The following is a 26,593-nucleotide window of genomic DNA, read 5'->3' as shown; positions in this document are numbered from 1 at the left end:
CCTCAAGAAGAAAAAATAGTTTTTCGGAAAATAGGTAAATAAGGTAGGTGAATTTTTCATGTGTTGCTTCTGTCAAAAGGACACTTCTGTCTATAACTGTAAAAAGGAATGATAATCTCAACCTTTACTCAACATGAAAAATGGTCAACTATCTCTTTAACTGAACCACATAATGAGATCAAAATATGGCTTCATTCTAGTTCTAAAGAAATGTTGTTGCGAACTCCCACTTGCTGTTATTCCTCGCTTGTCCTTGTTATGACTCCATAAACATTTTCTACATTACTTCAAGCGTTGTGGCTCACTGGGTGGGATTTTATTAGGCAGACTGTCAAATCGCCTCCCCTCACATGTACAACCACAAACAGTCCACCACATCACTAATCTCTCCATGTGGTGTCTTAAAGTGACATCATGCTCGCCGCTCTTATCGGAGACCTCCCAAAAATATTCCCACCCTTTCTCAGCCACTGAGGAAGTCTGGCCTGGCGTCAAATATGGACTTTTACCTGATCCCTTTTTGTTCCTACTTTAACTCGTGGTACCTGCAGAGCATGGAGCTGGGAAGTGGGGACGGTGGTTGGTTCAGAACCGATGAGCCAGAGATGCCAAACTACAAATACAAATACAGGTTGACTGTAAAAACTTTTTTTTTTCTTCCAAAAATTCATGGATCTTTAGTCATAGTCTTAAGACTTTTCTATTTCATTCTACAGCATATGTTCGCAATGGCATCCATGTAGTCCTGCACAATAACCCTTGTTTGGTCTCAGGGTCATGGTGACCTAAAGGCCTGAAAACAAATGTGTTTGTGGTATCCCTTGTGTTGCCTCTGGGTCAAGGTGCACAACCTCCCTGCCTTTTATAAAGATACATCCAGTGGTGGAGGTCGTTCACCTTGACCCAGAGACGACACAAGGGATACTTTTCCTTGATTTTCTGGAACTCCTGTTGTGTTATCAGTTTTATCTTGCCCTTTAAAGTATATACTTTATTGAATATTGTTTTGATTGTTTACGCGCTTTGTGACCCTGGTCTGGAAAAGCGCTATATAAATAAATATGACTTACTTACTTACTTACAAACACATTTGTTTTCAGGCTTTCAGGTCACCTTGACCCTGAGATAACACAAGGGTAGGACTGTACACAGGGAGACCCAGGATTGATCAATGCACGGAAATAAACGGTGGCCATGCCGAACATATTCTATAGAATGAAGAAGAAAAAAAAGAAAAGAAAACTAAGTCCCAATTCTTCATTTTCTTGAGGAATCGAATGAAACTATTCAGAAGTCGGGGATCGTTTTTTGTATTCTCCTCAATTTGAGCATTTGCCAACTGGACACGTATATTGTACTTGGCTGGAATTCAGAAAAACATTTTCAAATTGAGACTTTGTTAGGAAGTCTTAATCCTAAAATAAGAGATTGTGTTCTTCTGCTGGGATTTCACCGACACTCTGCTGTTGCTGCTTGTTCACAGCAAATGATCATTAGCTGTCATGTCTTGTTAAGAAGATGGATTTATTTTTCTAAGAATATGTAGTTTTAAGATGATTACCATCATCGTTTAGTATACATTATGTATTTCGTATGTCAAACTTGTTTGATGGTTTGATTCATGCTGAAGAAGATCATGTCATTGGGGTTTTTGTCAAGCCTAGAAAGAAGGTGACCCCAACTGAAGCTGGAGGGCACTGATCTCAAGAGGCTGGATTTGTTTCCAGTGTCATTGTGAGCAGCAGGGCCGGAGCTACACAGGTTGATGGTAAGGTGTTGCAGAGGGCTCAGCGCCAGAGAGGCCCAGCAGGGTGAGCTCATTAATAACAGGACGTACCCCTGAACCTCTAAACCCTGGCCTGCATTCCACCCACCACTCCACAGCCCCACGGGACCCATCCAGGGGGGCGATGGGGGGCTTTAACAGACCTGCTGTTTTGGTTGGATCCAGGCCACATCCAGAACGTAAAGCTTGAACTGTGCATGACTATCTTCCCCGACGCTCGCAGTCCTCTAAGTACAGACCCGCCAGGGTGTATATGTCTTCCTGCTTCCTCAGGTGTTTATGGCTCTCTCACTCATTCATGCCGAGCTGCAAACAAACACTCCGGCGGCAACAAAACCACCTGCTTGTTCCCCTCGTATACCACCTCTGTATGTGTAACAAGTCCAACGACACTTTCACTGACCTAATGCTGACACAGACCAAAAGCAAAAAACACTACACGTGTCCATCAGTCCATCTCGCAGATTCTTTTCTTTCATTTATTTGACCTGCAGATCAACTTCAACACAACCACAGAACTTAGTAGGACCCATCTTACTTATGGTGCCAACACAACAGTGAACTCCCATGATGCTTTTCTACACACTGCTCTATTTAATTACAGCTTATTGGTCGCTACAGTCCCAATTTGCACGGGATGAGTATTACCTGTGGACCAAAGGCGATTTCTAATAGTTGCTAAAGGGGCCAAAGATTTAATCCCGTGCGAATGCGTCATGTCTGTCTTTTTAATGTAGTAATTCCGCTGCATATAAATGCTTTTAATTTAAATAAGCCAGCAATTCCATCGTCACTACTCTGCAGATTTTATCCAAAACTTAAAACAACTTAACTCCAATAAACGAGGGACAACAGTATTTGTGAATCAGGTACAAATATGTAATAATCAAATATTAATCAAACATGTGCATGGACAGGATTGGAGGTAAAATAAACTGAAGCATTGTAGAGCTGTGTGTGTTTTCGTTGTTTAGAGAGCAGCACGTTAAATCAATTTCTACCAGACAAAAATCATTTTTAACCGATTTACTTTCTGCACTCATATCGGTCAAAACTGTGTTTTAATGGCTTCTCCATTCAGACATCCCCCTATCATTACACCGTATTAGCAGCAGACCTGCAGGATTGTTCTTGACTAATGCTTTTTATATGAACTCCTCACTCTTCTCTGTGTAAAAGTATCCACTCCAATGTTTCAATAGCTCTTTGTGTAGAGTCCCTAAATCTTCAGCCAGATAGGCTCTTGACCCAGGATGAAGTAGAGAATTACAGTTTGGTCTGAGCGCAGCTCTTTCTTTCCTCTGGCCACACTTTGGGGAGGATTACCTGGGTTTTTTTTTCTTCTCTGAGAGGATATGATGGGTGTGCAAAAGGGGGAGACGTCGAGCAAAAAGATGGCAACGCTCCAGGGAGGGCAAGGGAACAAGAGGACACTTGGCGGGAGCTAGAATGGAACTGATATCTGAAGCTGGAACCCTTTCCTACCCGAGACTGAACCACTAATGATTATCATCTACTGTATACCTAAGAGAACTTTAGTCCTTCCTAGTCTGTTGGCTACTAGCCCACAGTTTAAAGACACATAGAAGCCAAAGATTATAAAGGAGAATGTTTCGAGGGTTATTGGAGATTGCACGTATTACTGGATAATGGTTCTGTGAGCAGTATCTGCTGCAGCAGCAATAACAAAGGTTACATACACCATGGATACATTTATCAAATATATAGGATTCATTTAAAAAGAGCTGTCACAAAGGAGTCTTCTTTTCTCTGTTTATTGGTTTTAAGTTGGCCTGCTTGTTTGTTCAGTCTCAATACAATGTTGATTATGATGCAAAGGCAGGATTTTGTTGTGGTTTCCAGGTCTACAATAAAGATCCTATAGACTTGATGTCGAGTGTAAACACTGTGAGTGAGTTTGAGAACGCGACTGCCATCCCTTTAAACTAGCTTAACTGTGATCACTAAAAAGTATTTACTTGTGTAGATTAAATGAATTCAGGACAATAATGTTGGGTGAAAATGAGCTGCTTGGTGGTGGTATGCGCTCTTTGAGGGCAATTATTTAACCCCCCGTTTAGCCTTTTGAGTAATGTATATTTAAGTATACATGTAATTACAGTTATACTAAAAAGAAAAGACTAAAAATACATTAACACATTGCTTTTAATTTAAGTCAATATCCTTTAAATTGTTTAGTCTCAGTCACGACCATCAACAAGTTAATGTATCAAATTTTGTTTAAAAAAGAAAAGAAGTCTGTGACTCTTAACGATTTTTGAGTGGATGGCAGATTTACAATAAAAATGATTAATAGTAATTTTCTGTCTGAATGTAGCTGGTGTTGATTATTTTAGAATGTCTCTTTGGCGGAAGTGCTTACACAGGAGAAAAGTACTGAGAGTGTAACTGTAATGAAAGCACGCACACAGACACACGCACACAGACACAGACACACACACACACACACACACACACACACACACACACACACACACACACACACACACACACACACACACACGCCGGTCCACAGTCACGGCTGGGGGATGAATTACAAACTATTCAGGACCATTCATCCGTCAGAGCAACTCATTTGGCCAAGTCGGCATTTGTTTCCTCTTGCCTCGAAACTTTATCCCCAGCTACCGCAAACTTTCACGATTTATCTCTGAAGTGAAAAGGGAGAGTGCCAGAGCCTTTCAGGAGGTTGTCAGAGAGATGCAGGGGGCTTCTGTCGGCAGCCCGCCGCCACTGCGCTCCCTGGATCCATCTACCTGAGATCTTCACGGCGCTCAGGCTGTCATCGGCTGAGGTTAGGCCAAACTGTACGCATGCCATCACTTTCTGTTTTCCTTCTCATTCCTGAATGTGAGAGAGATTATTGATGGCTATTTTTTTCAGACTCAAAAAAACAAATCTAGAAATACCGGAATGTGTTTTTTGAAGTAGAGGAATGTGTATGATCATTTTTGCCCTCCAATGTCACGCCAGCTATTTAAAGACTTAATTGTCTGCCTTTTATTTAAAGGTTAAAAACATTTCTAGGTTTCTCAGGCAAATGATACACATTTATATTGTGTAGGTTACAATGATACTCTTGCTAGTTTGCTTCTACACTTTACTTATGTACAACCTGTTTTTTCCTATAGCACAGGGTTGGAAAACCCATTCACACAAGGGGCCAAAATCCTTCTGACTTTTAGTTTGAAACATCTGTTATATAATCTATTGGCTTATATCTCCAAAAAAACTCTCAAATAGATGACAGCGGTATCATAGTTTGGATTTTTTATATTTCTAACTTGACTGCTGAGTAAATATGAAAGTTGTCATTTCAACCATATAAAAATATTTTTCTGCTGATTTGGCATAATGCTGGTGCATAAATGATGGTACTGAAACAAATAAATCCTCCCCTCACGCAATTCAACATGTTTTTTTATTATCATACTTTACTTTAAGAGCTTATATTGGGAGGAAAACGCCTCATTCATGCTGTTCTTCGACTGTCATAACCGCACCGAAATGAGTTTTAAAAGCTAAATAGGTTAAAAATTGAGTTTCTTCTCCACTTATGTTTCATCTTCTCTCTGCAAGATGATGTCACCCATAATTACGAAGAATTTTATTAGACATCTGCTACATAGTTTTCTGCCATAATGAGTTTTAATAGGTAACTTTTTCTCTAAATTGTTTCTTGTAATTTTTTTACTGCGTTCATAAGTAGTTTAACACTCGGCCAATAAAGCATGAAGAGCCAGAGACAAGTAAGGACTATAAAACCTGATCTCTGAAAAGATTTACACAAGAAATGAACGAGGGCACGGTGGGTGCAGATATAAGACTCGAGGCTACTGGTTTGACCTCATCATTCCTTCAAATGTCTACACGTCTATGACCTCTTGTTAACAAAGTCAATTTTCCCGTTACAATATGGAATATCAAATAAGATAAAATACATGGAAATAAAGGTATATATAATTGTTTTTTTCCCCTTTTTTCTAACAAATATACCTGAATCTTGTCACCGATAATATTCCACGACAGAAATTAAGGTTTTGACCACATGTGTTTCTCCTGAGCTTTGGAACGATCTTCCTCTCTCTCTGTGTTTGATGATCTACTGACTCCTTCAAGAAACATCTGAAGACGTTTTTATTTGTTCAGGCTTTTCCTTGATTTTCTGGAACTCCTGTGTTGTTCTCAGTATTATCTTGATCTTTAAAGTATATATTTTATTGAATATTGTTTTGATTGTTTAAGCGCTTTGTGAACCTGGTCTGGAAAAGCGGTCTATAAATACAAATTACTTACTTACTTACATGTAAAAAACTGTTTATATTTTTTGAGATATACAATTGCAGTGGTAGTAAAGATGTGTTGCCCTTTTGCATCTATTAATTTGTGCTTTGTATAATTCTGACATTTATTTGGATTTCTTTTCCTAACACCTCTGGTAAAGCACTCACTGCAGTGAATGGTTTTATTAACCTATTAACTATAAAAGAAAAAGAAAAAAGTTATTCTCTTTAATCAGCAGTTCTTGCTCAGTGGGTGTGTGGGAGGGTATGTCGACTCGGCGGATCCCAGCAGAGATGAGATGGAAGTTCCTTGTACTCCCTTGTAATGTGTCGCTGAGATAACACCACATCAGTCCATGCTGGAGACTCTGAACACACGGGTCTGTTTTACTTGCTGACGGGAGTCACATGATTGATGGATCGCCGATGCAGGCCTGTCGTCTGGCTCCGCTGTTTCTTTTTGCTGTATAGGCGTCAAACTTTCTTCAAAGTTCTGATGTGTGTTTCCTTCAATTCTCTGATCCTGTAATCTGTTTCCACTCCCCTCCTTGGTAGCTTCTTTTTTTTTTGTGTCTGTGTGTTCTTTCATCCCTGTGTGCTCGTCTTCTGGCTGTCAGCTCCGTCTGTGGGCACGTTGTGTTGAAGTGTTTTAAAGATAAGACCCGCATTGTGGTTTGAAATCCGGAGCTCCGGGGATAAAGGAGTACAAACCCATCCTCCATCTATCTCCGCCTGTTTTCCTTCAGAAGTTTTCTTTTGTTGTTGTTGACGGCGAGCGTGTTTGTTTGGGCCCATCATGGCGCCCGCTTGTTGAAGGACAAAGAAGAGTTGTTCATCGGCAGCAGCAATCTTGGCTACGGAAGATATCACGGTTGAATTTGGAAATGAAAAAAGTGTGGGAGAAGTTATGAGTCATCAAAAGAGGTTTTCTCAATGGATCCATCTCCACGTGTGTGTTTGCCAAGTTTTTTTTGTTTTTATTTCACATCCAGACATCTGCAACCATGAGAACTCATTCTGCAGTCAATACATCTGTCTGGATTATTCTTCTTAAGCTAATATTTTGTCAAGTTATCACATCCATCACTGTTAGTTTTTTAATTTAATGTAAAAATAATACTTTAAAAAACTATGTTTTTACGAAATTATTATCAAAGATCATTTAGTTGTAAGTCTACCTTTATTGTTTACCTTTAGGTTTCCTTTGACTGACTTGATTAGCCTTCTACGTGTAAAAAAGAAAACATAACTTTTTGTTTTCATTTCAGTTGTGTTGCATTCCGATTCTTGGTTGCATTTACTTATCTGGAACGTGAAGCATTGTGGTTGTGTTTTTCAAGAAAAAGATCTAAGTAATTTAGACCCTGTCATTTAATGTATACATTTTCTAGCTCTTAAGCAAAATCAACCTCAAAATATAATCTTAAATTGTGACTTTTCAATAATACTTTGTGACCCTGGTCTAGAAAGACGCTTCAATAACTATATAACTATTACTTACTTGCTAAAAACATACACATTTGAGCTACGATTCAATGCTGAAAATGTGCAAAACATCTGAATACATCAACAATTATTCACCGTAATTCAATCTGTCCCGATTTAAAAAAAACAACCTTTTTTATACTCCCCTGCTGTAGAGCAAAACTGCTGAGTGTGCGTCTAGCAAGACTGAACCTGAATATGTTTATCTTTCGTTCACCGAACCCCTTGAAGCTCTCATTGTTTATTAGCAGAGAGGAAGAACATGTCGTCACACAACTTGTGTACGTGTGATTGTCATCAAAAGAAAGATGCTGCGATTCACTCGTGTTATGAAACAAACAGCACTTTGTCGAGTGTTATTGGCCTCAAAACATGACTCACAGGTTTATTTCCTGTGTCTGAGCGTTTCCGTTTCTCTCACAGCAACATCTTGGTTTATATTTGCATCATTAAAACTTTGTTCTTGTTTGACTAAAGAAGCTTGGCATGCTTGGTTGTGTGCTCTTGGTTTTGAACACCCCCTTCTTCTTCCTGGTTAGTTGATCTGAGGACGTAGCAGATTAACTTTGTTTTGTCTACCATCTCTTCTGCTGTAGGTGTGTGCATCATGTCAGAGGGAACGATACAAGAAAACTCCAGAAAAAAGAAGCCATACATATTTCATTCATGCCTTCCTGTCGGACGCATTCTTCTACTATGTAAACTGAGGCGAAGACGTGGAGGAAGTCCTGATTTAGATCTTTGTTTTTTGTTTGTGTAACCTCTTGTAGACGAGGTCTAGCATACCTGCTTTATTGCGGTTAAGTCCTTTATCTCCCGCGGAAGATCATTTGTCGCCTCTGTGCCACCAAACACGAAGGTTGGATCAGTGGGGTTTGACCCGTACCAGGTGAGGAGGGACCCATGTCACACTCTCACATCTCGTCTGTGGTGTTGTGTTCTTCGGTACCTCAATGGGAGTCTACCTGAGCGGCGGCTCAATGTTCCGCACACAAGTCCGAAAAAAGCTGGAAAAGGCCAATCGGCTTTGATCCCACCCTGCGGCCCCTGGAAGTGAGTGGGGTCTAATCCCCAGAAAGCCTTGGAAAGACACGGTGGAATGCCTGGCACACAGCTCAGCATTCACCCTGGGATTAGACTCAGTCCAGCTTCACACAGTCATTTACTCCACTTACTCGTGGGGCTTTAGCTACGTGTGGACATATTTGCAGATATAGGCTGTAGAAGAAACAAAATGGTACTAGGACCTTTAACAGAGGAACGAGGAAAACCAATGAGGACACAGTTGTTTTGACCTTGTGTATTGAAGGAGTGTATGTTGACAATCAGGCGATACCTTACGTATCACGATACAGCGACAAAGATAGTTTATATTGCCATATATATTGTGATACTGTAGGAACAAGGATATATTTGTTCTATTGTTCCAGTACTTGACTCTGGAGTTGCAGAATTTACAGACCACATGAATCTTGATGAAGTCGTAACTTCTTTTATTTGTTTTAAAACCCAATATGTTGGAGTTAACGGTATCCTCTCGTCCACAGCCATTGCAAGGTATTGGGTCCAAATTCTTAATGGCTAAGTGACATTAGCTTTTTGATTAATCAGTTTCAGAGCCGGGGAGCAGTGTGGCACAATGGTTAGTGCGATTGCCTCACAGCAAGAAGGTTATTGGTTTGCTTTCAGGTCGGAAGGGAGCCGGTATTTTCTCCCCATGTCACGTCAGTTTACTCCGGGCACTCCGGTTTCCTCCCACATTCCAAAAACATACAGAGATTAATTGGGAACTTGGGCAATTTGTCAGTAGGTATGAGTGTGTGTGTTTAAATGGTCGCGTCCTGTCCAGGGTGTCCCTCGCCTCTCGACCCATTGAAACTGGGATAGGCTCCAGGCCCTCCCGCCTCTCCCATTGAATAAGATGCATGGAAATTGAATAAATGAATGAAGTTTATGTCCTTGGCCTAAAGACCTGAAATTATACCACCAGATATAACCAGACACAATTCTCATTTGGGGTACACCGCATTGGCTTTGCCATAGGAGTTCCAAACACATTCTCCACAACATTTTTTTCTTGGTAATCCAGCAGCATATCAAGAGTACTCAAAATGTTTTACCTCAGTAGATGACAATATAATCACAGAGATGTTTCCTGTAAAATGGTAATTTAGTTATGTTTACATGTCATTTTGGAATGTTATGTTATTTTCTGAAAGTCAATTCAGTTAATCATGTCAGGAATTTGTCACATGTATTTTTTCTTTTGACATTTCATTTTGCTTTCTGACTGCCCTCTCAAGTGATTTGAATCTCAATTGAAGCCATTTATGTCGAACTTATCCGTATAATATGTGCAGTGACATAATACATAGCAAATATATTTATACTGGCCTTTCTTTAGTAATAAAATATGTTGTTATTCATCAGACTGACTGATGTTTATCCAAGTCCAGACCTGAGCATAATGAATGGCCAACATAATATTCAATAACTGTGTTAATTTGTCAGTCTGGAGCTTTAACTGATTTCTCCAACATCTGTTGCCCAGAATACAAAAGCAGCAAATCCACCATTTAACTGCCTCTACCTGTTTATTCAATGCTCTATCAAGTCTGGAAGGAGAGGGGCTGGAAATCTGAACATGTGATCACACTGACTTTAATCTCAGCGAGATCATTTGTTTCTGCTGTAAGCACCAGAATCAGGTGGATGGCGTTTATTTTGGGTCACTTACAGATGTAGAGGTCTGCTGTTTGTCACAGTGGTACGGAATCATAATCAGATCTATGTGAAAGTGTCTGTGTAGCCAGAGCGGCAGCAGACTCATTAATCTTAAATTGGGCTTGGGAGTGTGAAAGGAGTTATTTTGGTCCTGGAACACCTCATCTCTGTGACATTATGTGTTTGTATGCTGCACTTGATGGATTTCTTACATTTTTACAGCTGGTGAGCTGTTGTGATTTAGATTGCTCGGATATAAAACATACTTTTTTAAACACATGCTCCACTATTTTAGTGTAAAAACGGATAAAACCCGGCATGTTTCATGAGTTCATGAATCTTACCGTCTAGTTTGAATGTTCAAAATTTGTAGTTCATTAGGTAAAGAGGTTTGTATTAACAGGAATCTGGCGATACGGTACGTTTCACGATACAGGGGCAACGATACAATATATTGCGATACTGTCAGATCAAGGATATATTTGTAGTATTGTCTAAGTATTGAAGATTTTTACAGACCGCATGATTCTTGAAGTAGTAACTGCTTTCATTTGGTTTGAAACCAAAATGTGTCTAAACTTCAGCTTTCAAAGCTGTTGAAGTTCACCGTATCCTCTCATCCTCAGTCATCGCCGGCATCTTGCTGAGTTTCGTTGTTCCTGTAGCTTATGAAGTTTAATTGCAACGCAAAAATTGGTGAATTCTTTGAATATTAGCACGTTAATTGTAAATTTTAAAGTTGAATTCATGTATTTCTTACACAAACAAAATATGTGTTCAAATTTAAACTTGATTTAGAAGCCAAAAAATACGTAAGTAATAGTATCAGTAATATTGTCACAGTGCTGCTGAGTATCAATACAATAGCTTGGAAAAACATTGCAATATTAAATTGTATCGATATTTTCTTACAACCTTTATCCTGTTTGGGTTGAATTGTACCACAGGGGGAAAAAAGTAACTCTTCATACACATGGTCACTTTCTTTACAACGTATCTCACTTCTTTACAACAGACATCTGCATTTGTGATAGTTAATTATTAATAAATCAACTTTTCTGCCACTATAGTGACAAATAGGTTTCTAAGGTCCTAAGTTCCTCCAGGACTCCCTTTTGTGCTGTGAGTCTTGAATCATAGAAGTTCAAAGAAAATTGATTTCTTTGTCGTGTTCTTATTAAGTCATCATAGATCAGGTCCCTGGCAGTGATGTGTGCCGTCTCAGTGCTTCTCATGAGTTTCATGTTTAAATTACAAGTAAAGGAATGTATAGACTATACAAGCCCCCTTTTGTTGATGTGCACTGACTTGAAGATGATACCCGAGAAGAGACTTTTGCTCGAGAGTTAGAAATAAACTTTGCAGGAATACACTTGTCCTTCAACGCAACGGAAGGGCTGCTCCGAGCGAGATGAACCTCAGAGATGGTTCTGCTCGGCTGCAGCTGTGGTCAGCGCTGGAGAACTTGTCAACCTCTGCGGGATAATTGAGAGAGTCAGAATGAAAGGTCTGCTGGCCAGGAATTCCAGCAGGATGTTTTGCAGAGCGCAGCAGTGTGTGTAAACTCCACCTCAGCGTTGCTTTTTCTCTGACACTACCTAGATGCAAAATGTTTATATTGTTTGGTTTTCCCCATCTGCTCATCCAAAAAAAACCTCTCTTCCTCCAACATCTCAGAGGCCTCCAGCTGTTTACACAGAATGACGTCTTTGCCAACATACAATAACTATTTGTCACGTTTGTCTTATGCTCGTCTGCTTTCGCAGCGATTGCCATCGTAAGCCAGTTCTGATTACGGGATGTTGGAATCCTCCCAGCACAGGACAGAGCTGCTCTGTTGTCTTTTTCCCACTGATACTTCCAACAAATCTCCAAAGCTCTTTCAAAAAAGCTGTTTTTGTCTTTAGACCAAAATTAAAGAGGCGATATTCATTTCCAAGTTTCAAGATCCTGTGATGGTGAAACAAACTCTACACTGACTGTATAAACGCTCCAGGCTTTGGTTTACAAACACAACTTTTAAGTGGGTTCAGTTTACAGCCTACATCTGAATCTTATTTTTGATATTAAACTCATATTCTAACACTTGAGCCTGAAGTAGTTTATAAAGTTGACTTAGTCATCTCTAGCTCGATGCTCCCTAGGATTGTGTTGTGGAAATTTGACTTCAACAACAGAAGGTGCAGATGAGCATCGATACAGAAATATTTTAATAATGTCTCCTCAAATGTGTCTGAACTACAGACGCCATCATGGTTGACTCTGCCTGTTAAGTTTACTTCTCTAGTTTCCTGCGTCTTTCTCTGGTCCACAGATAAGTTTAAGGGAAAGTGTATCTATTTATCAAAATTCGTCACAAATATTGCTGAAGTGCTTTAATAATAATATTAATTGGAACTGCAATTTGTACATGTTTTTTTCAAGAACAGTGCTTTTAACACAGCATTAAAGAAGCTAGATAGAAAATAAAAGCAATCTAAGTTCAAGCGTTCGGCTTTTATTTCCGCTGAAAGCTTTTGTCTTGCAATGAGTCTCGACATTTCCCAGTTCCAGAGAGCCTCCAGAGTTCCAGATTTTTGGATTAAAGCTTGTGCAAAAAAGGTGCATCACCATTTCCCAACATACAGATAATATTTCCCAAATAAACGTTCATTAACTGAAAACAAACTGCACTTTCTGCATATGTACAGGAAAGTCTTAGTGGTTCATGGCATCTCATTCGTACGTCACAGCACAAGACAGTGGAGGCTACAAGTTTAAATGCTTAAAAGTACAGTAGTAAGTCTCCCGAATGTACTCTGTTAGCTTCATAACAAAACACTGTGTCGTTATAGACGTGGCAAAGTTACTAAAACAAGAAGGTTCTGACATGAAATCGTCTAAACATAAACCAAGTTGAGATGATTCAAGTGTAAGAAGAGCTTAAACCTGTTTACGCTAAAAGAAAAATTAAATGTCAGCAGCAATAACGCAACACTATGTTATGTTTACTGGATGTTTAATTCTGGCTTCAGTTGTCTCATGTGTACCGGCAGCTTGTGGCTGCTGTGGTGAATTTTAATACGAAGAGGTCGCTGACACACCAAAGCATCGTGGAAGTTTACGTCTGTCCTCTATTGCTCAGCAGACGGTTTACTCTCCATTGTCTGTGGCAACCTAAGAAACAGAGGAGACTTTGCACATGATCGGAAAAAAAGCCAACTCATTTTGTGACACTAATTTTACAAAGCGGCTGTCGCTGAGGTCAGGCGGGGTCGCGAGGGTGGCGGCGGGATTCATCAGGCCACAGTGTTTTTGCGTCGCTCTTAATAAAAGTCAAGGGTGTGCACTGGATCGTCAGTCTCTGCTGTTTTACGACTGCAGTGACTTTCAAGTCGAGTCTGCCGGTTTGACTCATGACCACACACTATCTGAAGTCGTTTCTCTCCGCGTCCTACAAATGTGCCCGATGCTAACTTTAGCCTTTTTACGCACACCACAGAATTGTTTTCCTCTGGGACAATCGGGGAAATTACGGCTCAGTTCCTGTTGTTCTTTGAGTGTCGAGCAGAAAATGAAAGTCCTTCCTCTGTTAAATTAAATGTTTTTGGCTATTTTATTGCGTTCTGCGCGGACGGCAGAGTTTCTTGAGGTTTGCCGACAACATGCTGGCATGTGGGCCGGCCAACAGTCGCCTTTGTTCGCGATAAAAAAGCAGAAACGTAGCCGCACTCCTACACCCTTCAACCAGCGCTCCACGGATCGCTCAATTATTACCGCCAATGTCGGTGAATGATTGCGAAATCAAATACGGTGAGGAGAGACGGTTGTGACGGAGAAAAAAACAATCGGCAGCAAGTGAGGATTTGAGCCGAGAGAGGGGGCAGAGACAGACGTTTTCCACTCAGCTGTCCTTGACCGGCGAGGCCAGACTCCCATCCCGGAATGCCAAAGTGCGCACATATCTTAGGGCCAGACAAACACCCCTGTCAGCAGTCACCCCACCAGTCAGAGCTCGGGGGCCAGCTCTGTAATTACACACCAGCGCCTGCTGGTGAGGGAGCCGCCGGAGCGAGATGTAGATCCTGTCACTGCCATCAGCATCACCGCTGAAACAACAGAGAAGGAGAGGGAAGGTGAGGTTAAGACGGTCCTGTCTGGGAGGGGAGGAATGGAACCCTCCTCCTTCCTGCGATAGATTAGAGGCTGTGTGTGCACATCTGGATGGGCGGGAGGAGCTGAAAGGACTGATGTGAGAGTTGGCCCGTGATGGAAAAACTGAGTACGGTTTGACAAACAACGCTGCGCAGCCGACATAAAAGAAAAGAACATTTCCTGCTCATTGATTAAGATGTAACCGAGTGATTGATCCCGGATTAGTTCTAAGAAAACCATCTGTTGAACCTTTATTTTGGTCTGGATGTGATGGAGGTCCAGCTTCGGGGGGGTGATTTGTATGATGATGAGGTGAGAGGTGTGCAGGAAGGTGAGAAGCTCTCTGACCCCGCAGGCTCTCACCTCAGGGTCCTGGATTACATGGTTTCATTTGCAGCAGGTCCCTGCGACACCTCTCGTAGACTTGTAAACTCCAGCAGACGCAGACCAACAGCCTCGTTTCACTTTTTTTTTTTTCCCCTCGAACGTGACATGCTTTTAAACGGATTTCGGCTTCACTGGAAGATCAGTTACAGGAACAATTGTTGACTCTGGGCTCCTCACCTGTAATTACATATAAACACCCTGAGAGGAGGGGAGGCTACGCAGCAATTCCTTAGGAAGGAAATGATGAAGTGTGTCCCACCCTTTAAGCCGATCACCTAATAAAGGGAACCTTGGGAAATAGGATCGCAAACCAGGGACCAAAACTGTGATTGACAGCTTGAAGTCAGAGACTGGTCAGAGGGACTGCGCTATAAATACCTTTAACTTCCCTTTTTTGTTTCCCTTTCATAGTTTTTTTTATTATATTCATAAATATTTATTATTATATTTATTTTCTACAGTTGTAATAACTTTCTAAAAGATAGTCCTGTAAATAATTGGCAATATATATCATTGTCTGATATGGCATTTGCTAAATAAAAAATATACAATTACATGCATGAAATTTGTGGGACAGAGTCTAACTCGTGGGTGTTAAACTCAACATATAAAATATTTTACTTCAGGTTACAAAATATAAATACCTAACTGTCTTCAAAAGGAAGTATTGGGTTTGATTGCGATCCATTAAGTCTCTCAACTTCTTCTTATTGGAAGTCTCTTGATAATAATTGACATGGATAGAATATTTACATCGTCTTGTCGTAAACACAGCCATATTTAGAGGTCAATATCTAAAAAAACAAACATTAATCTTCTTTGATTTGGAGCAAATCATAAAGTTACTTCATGGTCCAGATCTTGGTTTGACACATCTTGTCAAAGCAAAGTTCCAGCTAACAGATTTCAAATCCTTGCTACCGTAAGTTCAGGAAATAAGTTAAAATGTTCTTACGTTGTTTCGTGTCAACTGAGAGTAGAAATCGATGAAGTTGGCAAACAACCCCCGAAGGATCGACAGATCGGTTCACTGCTTTCTTCTCATGTCATCCCGGTGTTCTATAGCAGAGGAGGAAATTGCTCCATCAGCATCCGGCCTATTGTGTACGTGCTCAGTCGCGGTTCTTAATCCTCGCGAAGGGTTGCGGAGACAGAGACAAACACCTCTGCAGGTCGAGTGTCAGCAGCTGGTCACTAATGATGCTGCAGCGCTGAGCTCAGCATCGTTGACCAGACAGAGATGGATCAGGAGCGTACGCTCTGCTGTGTCTGCGCGTTGAAGAGGCTTTTTTGTCTGCGTTTGATGAACGCGCTTTCAGCCGCTGCACGCTCTCCACAAAGAACATTCTGCACTTTAAAACAGTGTTTAAAGAAGTGGTTTACTGAACCCTCCTGCGGCACACCAAAGAATAACAAAGTTCCCACTTGAGCATTCATAAAGCTGAGTCAGCGGTTCTAAAGCTGGAGGATGTCAGGGAACAAGTGAAGGAGGAGAAAACCGTGATGTGTTCAAGAGCGGCTGTATCTAGTGCTCGTGAGGGCCGAGGGTCTTCTTTATCTGCTGCGGAACCAAAATACTTGGCTCTTTAACAACACAGCTTGAATATGGAGGCTTGTGTTTTGGTTCTGAGACGAAACCCAACAGCACAAACGCTCGCCACGGTTTATAGAACGAGAAGAGCAGCTGCAGCTGTGGTCACTTTGTCCGGCCGGTCTGAAGTTACCACATATCTGTGACTGTCTGACTCTATGTTTTACAGTGTTGAATGAATCCCAATGTATGCAAAACTCATTTTATTCTGTATATTTTGATTCATTGCATTGTTGAGCTGCCTTATCTTCTTCGAATGAGCATCTACTCTCTGAAAATATATATATATTCACAACAGAAATAAATGTAGAAAACTGTTCATTTAATGTCGTAGTAAAAAAGTTTTCACATTTCAGTCTTATAAAACTATGAAAAATACGTTAAAAAAAAACTATGATATATTACAATACTGTAGGAACAAATCTGGTGTTTCAGAATTTACAGACCACACTCTTGACTCTTACTCTTGACTTAGTCTTAACTGCTTTCATTTGTTTTGAAACCAAATATGTCAGAACATCAGTTGTCTGTATCCTCTCATCCTCAGTCATTGCAGGGATATCATTTCCTTGTTCCTGAAGCCCCGAAGTAGTCTGGGTAAATTTCATGAGTGCTTCCAGTGTAGACTCTGTAAGTGCTCGCAACTTCTGATTTATATCGCTTGTTATTTTTTAAACTTTGCTACAAACGAGCTTAAAATATATACTTACTATTTTTTTTCTGAAACAATTCTTGTCAAGGCTTCAATAAAAGACCTTACAGACAATCACCACCGAGGTATATGGATATTTTACATGTGTCATTTTGGACGGAGATAAAGACGACGACAACTGAGCATCAGTCTCTTCATTCAAATGGATATAGATTTTAACATATAACTCTAAAAAGTAACAGATTACCCTGAAAATAATCCCAACCCCTAGTCGACATGAGGGTGAGTAGAAAAGTAGTGAAGTTTGAATTTTGGGTGAAATCACTTTTATTGTAAAATTCACAATTTTACCTTTTATTTTATACAAAATATTTTGAATTATAAGCAATAAAATAACTGCAATAAAAAAAAATAGTTGTAAGAAATGTGTTCAACTTGTGTTAGAGTTGTATGAATGCTCTGTTGAGTTGCTATGGGTCTGACTCCATGTTAAGGTGATGCTAATAAAAGCATTAGCAGAGGAAGTGGACTTTGATCTGCATGTGTGGCTTTGACGGAACCTTCCCCGCTTCTTGGCAAGCGCCTCGCTGCTGGGTCGTACTGTAATCTCTACAAAGATGGCGTGACGTCACTGAACCCTCTGACAGCCTCATGACTTTTAATAGAGCCTTTGTGGTGAGAAAGGAATCGGTGGAAGGTATGCAGCGTAATCACTCCACATGCTACACGAAATTAAATGTGCGTTACACTGCATGTTGTCATAGCCCCAAAACAACCTTGCGTCTCACGAGACAATCGCAGCGCCTCAGTGTTTGTAAACAAGAGGCTGCATGTGATTGTTCTCCAGGAAGATGGAAGCAGGACGAGGCTGATGTCAGGACGCCCTCCGGCCCGCTGAACTCTCCGTGGGGTTCTTCCTCTAATCAAGTTCTGTGACTCGGTCGCTGATTATGGAGTCCAGTGCAGCTTGAGGTCAAGAGGTCAAACACATTCACACAACCGGTCGGACCGCCCATGCAGGGGCAATTAGCCCACGGAGAACAAAGGGTGCGGGCGATAAATGTTATCTCTAATGAAGATTGTTGTCACCTCGAGTGAGCGTCTCGTCACACTCCAGACTTCACTCGTGTTTGTTGGTGTAGAACTCTTCGTGGCTCATGTTATGGTGAGGGGGATTTGGCCCTTCAAAGTACTACCTCTTGAGGGAACAGGGGGGATGTTTGGTTGTGGTGGTGGGGGGCAGAAGCTTGATTTCCTATCCAAAGCCTCTTGATAATTAAATCCAGTCATGTTTGTGACCCGAACTGCAGGGAAACCTTCTCAGCACATGCGTCCACAAACATGAGCAAGGTAGTTTTTTTAAAGATCCAGTTTGTTAGGTGCTTGAAATAAAGCTGCTAACAATCTCACCTTGACTTTCCAGCTATTGTTTAAAATGGTCTCAATCAGTCTACACCCATTATTTTCAGAGAAATACCTAGAACCCCCAACATTGGATTCCTGAGCTGAGGTTCCCTTAAACCTTTTTCATTTACACTTTTTTGTGCAACAGTGGATTTTACTTTGGGTTTTGTCATCCAGTTGTATGGCTTCTTACCACTGCTGCTCATTCACTCTTCAACTGAACTCAAATTATTGGTTCATTTTGTACTGCTTTCCCCCTGTTAAGGTCATAAGGGGATGGAATCTATTCCAACTGCTTAGGGCGAGAGATTTACTGAACAAGTTTCCAGCCTTTTATACAAAACACACACACGCACCTATGTAAACCTACACACACTCAGGGAGAACAAAGCACATAACACACCCCTTTATAAATCACTTTATTTCAATTAAATAAGATTTTAATTTAGTTTATTAGACAATGTTAACCTCCCTTTAATTCATAATTCTTAAATAAACATTCTATATAGTTCAATGATTATTTACATCAACATATTGCTTGTCTTCTAGAAGTGGTATGATTTAGCTCCTTGGCAGAGGTATGTATCGTCCCATTGCTTGTCTACTGTCAGGTGTAGCTGTTCCGGTGTCATCTTATAAATCAGGAATCTCAACTAAGACTGACTTTTAAAAGACTTGAACTCCAGGATCCAATCTAATTTTGGTCAATCTTATTTTAAAAACTTCTAGCCTTGTCTTTTCTTCAGTCTTTGGTCAAGTATAAACAAAAACAACTTCACACAAACAGACGTGTTCATCCTTGGAGTGTGACCGTCTGAGGTCTCGGCTCCTCACTCGGTCGAATCCTCCTCTGTGTGTTCAGTGGTTCTGGGGTGGCTGTGGTTTTTGGTAGCGAGCCTAAAATAGTGATAACATGTGCGATGTGTACTTTGATGGATGTGCTCTCTTTTGTATAACAAGAGGTCTTGGAGTAAAATATTATTGTTTTTGTAGCTTAGCCCGATTCAATTTACATTGCAGATGAATTCATATTTGTGTGAAACGTCAAAATGAACAAACTCCGTCTGGGAGTGAATCGCTACAGTTGTCCAGAGTTGGACCGGGCTCGGGTTCTGTGGCCGCCGGCTGACTGGAAGGACCGGCTTCCCTCTGGCTGTAATGAGGTGCTGATCCAAGACTCTTGTAAGGAGCACGAGCACCTGGTTTCATCCAGAGCCGGGGGCCAAGTCAGACAAAAGGAAGTTAGTCTTGCTTTTCTCCAAATGCCTGCCCATTCAAAACATCCAGAGCCCGGCGACACAAACGCCCACACTTCATAAAATGAAGGCAAGAGAGAAAGAAGCTGCACAAGGAAACTATTGTTTGTCTTTTCAAGCTATTTCTCTCTGCGGGCCTTTTGCGAGTTCATAGGAAAGAAGGCAAACTTGGCAGAGAAGCTGGGCGCACGCTGTCGTGTCTTTCTTAAAAAGCCGATGCTCTCGTGGATTAGAAAGATTCTTTGGTCCTCCAGCCAAGTGACTTGTCCTCAAAAGTAGATCAGTTGCAAACCAGCAAATGATTGTGATGATGATTAAACACACATTGACCCCACCGGCCTGATAGCAGGTTTTCATTTGGTAGCTTTGACTCATCCATCAACAGGGACTCGCTGCAGACATTTAACAGCCGACAGGCAGGGTTCGCACACGAGTCCGACCAAGAAACAGAGCCGGTCGGACATCTGTGATGCAGAGGAAGTAGAGGTGGACGGACGGGGAGGGAGAGATGCTAAAGCTAAAGCAGGTTCGGGTGATGTGGCGGCTGGAAAATCTAGACTCGGCCCGGGACGCGAGGAAGTGAGCAAATGTGAAACGACAGCACAGTTTAGCATTTAAATAAACCAGAAATGCAAGCAGCAGTATTAAAATTACATTTTGGTGAATGTCACAAATCAAGAGTTAAGTTGCCTCAAACTTTATCAGCACATTTGGCTGAATAGTTGCTCTCGATGACAGAGAGCAGATACTGGGAGGCAAATGCTTTTCCTCAACTGGAGCTGGACAATATCACGCTGTTCCTGTGCCGTCATTGACCAACATTCAAACTGTCCGTGAAGCTTTTATGAGATTAGTTCACTTTCTTTCATTCTTATCCCCCAAGAGTTCTTTTCTTCTCTAGGTTTGTAATATATTAACTTTATGTTTTTAAACTTAGAGCAACACTCTGTAATGTAATGTTCCAATATAACACAAATCTTAGATAATAGAAAGATTGGCAAAAAAATCTATCCTACCTTTGTTTTGTGCATTTTTTAGATCCTGGAAGTATTCAATTGTTTGGTTATCATGTATTTTAATGCTTTTTCATGAAAACTCTTGAATATTTATTCTCTGGGCACAACTCAACTCCTCTTCTTTTTGTCTGTGAACTTCTTTTTTCATTCAATGGTAAAATAATATGATGCACAACTTTGATTTTCAAACTAAGCCATAAGGAAACAAAAGTTTGCATTAAAATAAAGGGTAAATATTAGAGGTGTTAGAAAGTATTGAGAGGGCAGTATATCGCAAAATTACATTTTTTCATGATACTGTATTCGACAGCACTGTATAATCCTTTCGTTCTTATTTGCTTACAAATCGGCATCATCAATTCACATGCAAATTTTCACAGATACTGAGGATGAGAGGATACAGTCATACATTTTTTTTCCTAAATAATATGAACACGTTATTTTTCCTACAGTAATGAATTGTCTTAATGACTTGAGATGGGTGGTCCTCCTCTAAACCCAAGTAGTTGAGATAGCCTCTAGTCTCCCTTTGAACCCATAAAGAAACCCATAATAACCCATTACATGTTTCATTTACGGGTCTATCGTGCAGACTATCGACGAATCAGGGTGTAGTCTTGAATAAAATGTGGTTTTATGTTGCTGTTTTGGGGATTCGAACACATGGCCATGCAGTAAACTGAATGTTGTTGGAAGAAAATAATAAACTTTTCTCCTCTGTCAATACTTAATTATGTCCTTTGTGGCTTCTTAGCTTTACTGTTGTGCTTCAGAAATGTCCATGTTTCTCATATAATGAAGAGTTTTTTAGTTCGATGAATGTTTTCCTCATTTGTTTTTTGTGTTTTTTTCATCAGAACCAGCAGCAAACCAGTTGGTCGCTCAGGAGGCCGTGAGGAAACCGTCCATGCTGCGTCGCCAGCCAGCACGAGTAGTCGAGCCAATTTCCAGTGAGAACTGTTTCTACTTTGAGAACGAACTGCAAATAAATACAAGAAGCTCTTCTGACCATGTTTTTTATTTGCCAGACTGTCTCAACTGCAGTCGTATCACAGCTCTGAGCGACCGACTGAACTCGCTGGAGGAGAAGGTTCGTCTCGCCTGAAATGTGATCGATCTAAACGAAACATGTTGTTTCATCGCTTGTGCTTGGTTCGTACCTGCCAGGTCCAATCGCTCGGCACCCCGGCAGCTATATCTCATCGCCACCTTCAGGTGAAAGGGGAAACGTCACCAGAAGTGTCCAATCTGATGGGCCTCACAGCTGCTCAAGGGGCCCCGGGTGAGCAGGGACCAATCGGTACGTGTCACGTGATGTCAAATCCAAGATTCATAAATGTCTGTTTGGTCTGTTAACAAAATAACTCAAAAACAGATGTGTTTATTTCAGTGGCATTTTAAGGCAAATGTTCATGTTGTATGGAAGTATATCAGTGTCGTCACAAGTTTGAATGGTTGAATTTAACTTTACAAATGTTTTTATGGAAGTGTTTTTATTACCAACATTTGTAGATTGAATTTAACAGGATATAATTAGAATGTATTTTTAAATGAGTAGATTAGAATATAAAAATGAATGTGTAAAATCATGAATTCATTCAGAAAATATTCTTCTTCTTTTAATTCAGTTATTCAAAAAATAAAACAAATTCTATTCTATTTTAAATTTTAAATTCAACCATTCAATGTTCTGATAGCACTGATGACAAATCCCCCGAAATGAGAAACCTAAACATGTGTACTTTTTCATGTCATACATTCACATTATATCAATTCAGAAATAGTTTGAGACGAGAAGACGAGAAGACATAATTCAAGACAGGTTGGAAAGACGTACTTGTGAATATCTGTACGACGTTTAAATCCTACTCTGTTGAATAATGCTTGACAAACGATTTAATTTTATTCCAAAATAAGCTGAAATAGATCCTGACGGAGGAATTATCAAATTCGCATTACACGGCTACAAGAAAATATACCGTATATCTGTGGAGCAATCAGTTTGAACGTCTGTTTAATTTCAGGTCCTCGGGGTGAAAAGGGAAGTGACGGTCTTCCTGGCAGAGATGGTAAATCCTCGCAATGGTTTCCTTTCTGTTGACGTAAAGGCATTTAAATGGGCCAGCTATGACTCCATGATTACTCATGAGTGCTTCCTCCTCCTAGGTAAACCCGGGTCTCGGGGGCTTCCAGGTCCCGGCGGGCCCCGGGGCGACTCTGGGGTGAGGGGCCCATCTGGAGGCCCTGGAAGCAAAGGTATCTCAGGACCGGCAGGTGAGACATTACTCCTTCCGAAACAGACAATAGGGAGCTAAGTCAAGCCTGTCTTACGAGCTGTTGACAGAGATAGCTGATAACCCTGTCGTAAAAAATGTGAGTCCCTTAAAAAAGACAAGGAGGTCACTGTGGGGAGCAGCTATATGTGGCGGGCATGTTGGTCTGGCCACTTAACCTGTTGTCTCTGGGTCAAGACGTGTGTGTGGTGGAGTGTTTACCCAGGTCTGGTTGGGAAACTGAAGCGATCTCAAAGTATTTGTCTTCTTGAACCACGATGGTCAACCAACACACCCTTCAGTGGTGAGCAGCCCAACGTTTCCCTGAAGTCCCGCCAACTTACAAGAATCTAAACGCAAGGTTTCTAAAATAGTAGCCACACTAGCTCATAAACACACAGGCACACATATCCATGTTCATGCTGGTTCTGTTGAGGGACAACTTTAAATGTCTGGACTTCAAAAGTCAATCTCCGCTGACATCTGCTTTGGCTATAGGCTGTTTTTTCTCAGGATCAGAAAGGGAGCGCCTCTCTGTGCAGGGGAACATATGACCTGGTTCAGTACCTGCTGCTGGGCAACACTGGGATTTAGAGCAAAAGTTACTCTACAAACCCACTTCCTAGCAACGCGCCATGTGACATCAATCTGAAATGAACTTGAGCTATATATACACAAATCCCTGCTGCTTATGCTTTCCATATGCCTGTGGTGTTATTGTTTTCTCATATCCATTACTTCTTAAGTGGCCAAACCGATGCTTTGTCCCGAATCCAGGCCTACATTTTTCTTATCACACATCTCTATTTGTTCAGTTTATAACCAAGTTTGTTCAGGCATCCATGCGCCCGGGTCGGAGAGAGTAAATGTCAGAGCCGTGACAAAGAGCAGTGCAAAAAGTCAACTTTTATTTTCAAAGTATTTCATCAAACCTGCTCATTACTGGGTTTATAAAATATTAGGCCTTACATTTCACCATCCAAAAATCACTCAAACCACAGCACTGTGTCTCAATGATCAGATGTAAGAATCTTAGTGAGACTTAATAGTAGAACATTCTTTTCCCTCTTTAAACCACGAACAGATTAACGTTAAGGAAGATGAATCGACTTTTTATTATGGTTCAGATTTTGTTACAATGTTGGTTAAAAGTCTTGCTAAAGTATAATTTAAAGGTGGATAGGTGTTCTTCAGAACTCTGTGAGCAAGCTTTACAAATCCTGCCCACAAAAACTAACTTTTCCTCAGGGTCCACAAATGTATTGCGTTTGTTCTAGTTTTTGCAAAATGGGAGATCATCTCATTAACCCTTTAACAGCTGCAGTACCCCCAATAACTGATCAATTCATGCCTGAAACTGGAGCCTTCATTGTTGTTATTTTTTTAATTTAAGTAATCTTTTCCAAATAAGTATTAGATTTTTGTGTGTCATATTAGACCAATTTGTGTCTGAATGTTCATATATTACATCATACTTTTAGATGTAGTTTTATCAAAGTGGGGTCCAGTGAATTATGTTTGTTATGTAGAGATTATGAAAGAGGGTTTACATCATGAATTGACCACCTATCATTTAAGGATTATAATAAAGTAACAAAAACTGGAAAGAATTAAAGAATATTGTCATCTCTGTTATATTTGTGTGGATTATATTAAGCAATCCTGAAATAAACAAACTACCAAAATGTTTCTGTTTACACTAAAACAGTAGAATAAGGCAACTGTCTGTGTGTGGGTCTTCCACTAATCCCACTAATGGTGTTTATTCACGGTACATCCAGTAATACTGAGCCTTGTTTAACTTTTAAAAAGTTTCCCATCGCTTCTTTCAAACAATGAATCATCAGTTTAATCCACGGAACAATCATAATAATCTGATGAATATGTTCTGATTCAACTGCACGTGTGTGCAAACAGAAATGTAACTATCTCTAAACAAGAGTCTAATGAAACAAAAACATTATTGTCCATCTGAGAACAGGACCTCTTACAGAACTCTATGTAAGATAAAGTCTGATTCATTTTATTACTATATCGCTACAAAAATATGCCACATCTCTCTTCATTTCTTGGGGTCACCCATGTGCCGCTGATGTGTATGTATGTTGCTCACCAGTCCGAATCCCACGGTCTGTAGCTTGAATATTTACACTCAGGAACTCATTTGTCCTGGATTTATTGGGAACCACTATCTGCAAGTATCTGGGAATGTATTTAAATCACCAGGATATGTCGCTTCAATCAAACATTGTTGAATCATCGGGTCAACAGTTGAGCACTGGACTTTTAATGTGGAAGAAGTTTCCCAGCATCAGCCCCAGCTTGAGCATTCGGCCTTGAAACCTCTCACCCGTTGTTTCTGTACGCTCAGGCCCTCGTGGTCCTCAAGGCATTCCAGGACAGAAAGGTCCACCGGGGCCACCAGGACCACCCGGACCAGCTAGTGCCCTCATCCCTGAACCAGACCAACGTAAGTACCTCGTCACTGATGAGTCTTTTGGTGTCTAGCTCTTCATGTGGGCATTTAAATGAATACATGTCTCAATGAAACCGACGTGTAATCCCATTACAGCAAAGCCCTTCCAGTAACTTCCAGACACAAATTATCTATTCTTGTAGAACCACTTGAAATAGGTTCTTAATTATAGCCAACAAAACAGATCAATCACATACTTTTACATTATTGTAAAACTGTAAGGTGCAATTCAAATGCTTTAAATATTTCAAATAAGAACAGTGCACCATATGTATAAATTCTGGTTTTACTTACTAACCTTGAACCAATTTTAAGAGGTACACATGCTCTCAAAAATGTTCACGGTATTACGGTATTATTACTGTGCAAGGAGTAATACAACGAAGCCGCACTATATTTATTTTGTGATTTACAAAACCATGTATTATTAAAATTAAGACATATGTATGAATACAATTGTCGTACCTGTCTTTTAATATTTTTTATAAATGCTTCTGAGTTGTCGCTGTCAAAGTAAGACTTTATTGACCCCATGATCTCCTGTCCGAGTCCCTCATCAAATGACCAGAACACATTGATGAGAAAGAACCCAGAATAGAAGAGACATCACTAATTCAAACACAGGTTTGCCAACTTGTCATTTCAACTATTGTGGGTTTACAGTTCCTCGGTGTGTGTTAGACTTGTTTCAAAAACCAACATTTTTAATCACCAATTTATGGGAAGAGCAAATGATTGCAACTATGATGCATCTTTACATGTTATTCATGTCACAGAAAAGCAAGAGAATCAATAATTGATAACCGTTTCAGTTGTTGTTTCACTTTTCACTGACGATGTTATGTAAGTCAGTTATTGAACCATTGAACCGTGGATTGTGAAGTGAAGGCTGTGGAACGAGCAGCGGTTCATCAGGAAAGTTCCGTCCATTTCCTGTTAATGTTCCACGAACTCTGGAAAATAGTATAGACCGTCGGTCGCAGCTCATAAACTTTCTCACCTTTGCTTTATGGACTCCTCTGGAGAGGTCAGAAGAGAACGTAAAGTCCATCTGCATCAGCTTCACCGTCGGGCGGAGTCATGGAAGGGACTTATTAAACTCATC

At 40.5% G+C, this 26,593-nt stretch overlaps 1 protein-coding gene across 4 annotated transcripts in view; it reads left to right on the top strand.

The window, feature by feature from the left end:
* Positions 1-26,593, top strand: part of emid1 (EMI domain containing 1) — a 47,216-nt gene that overhangs the window by 13,816 nt on the left and 6,807 nt on the right. For 3 of the 4 annotated variants that reach the window (XM_087792824.1, XM_087792804.1, XM_087792833.1), the window contains exons 4-9: positions 21,597-21,689; positions 21,768-21,829; positions 21,907-22,039; positions 22,764-22,808; positions 22,906-23,013; positions 25,384-25,482. In XM_087792824.1, the coding sequence (XP_087648950.1) occupies positions 21,597-21,689; positions 21,768-21,829; positions 21,907-22,039; positions 22,764-22,808; positions 22,906-23,013; positions 25,384-25,482 (540 nt within the window). Of the gene's footprint in view, positions 1-21,596; positions 21,690-21,767; positions 21,830-21,906; positions 22,040-22,763; positions 22,809-22,905; positions 23,014-25,383; positions 25,487-26,593 lie in introns of all 4 variants that reach the window. The other variant, XM_087792813.1, reaches the window with a different exon arrangement.

This window comes from Callionymus lyra, chromosome 1, assembly GCF_982586985.1.
Source record: "Callionymus lyra chromosome 1, fCalLyr1.hap1.1, whole genome shotgun sequence".
Lineage (NCBI taxonomy): Eukaryota > Metazoa > Chordata > Actinopteri > Syngnathiformes > Callionymidae > Callionymus > Callionymus lyra.
The sequence above is the reverse complement of the archived record's forward strand: the minus strand, read 5'-3'. Positions and strand labels throughout refer to the sequence as shown.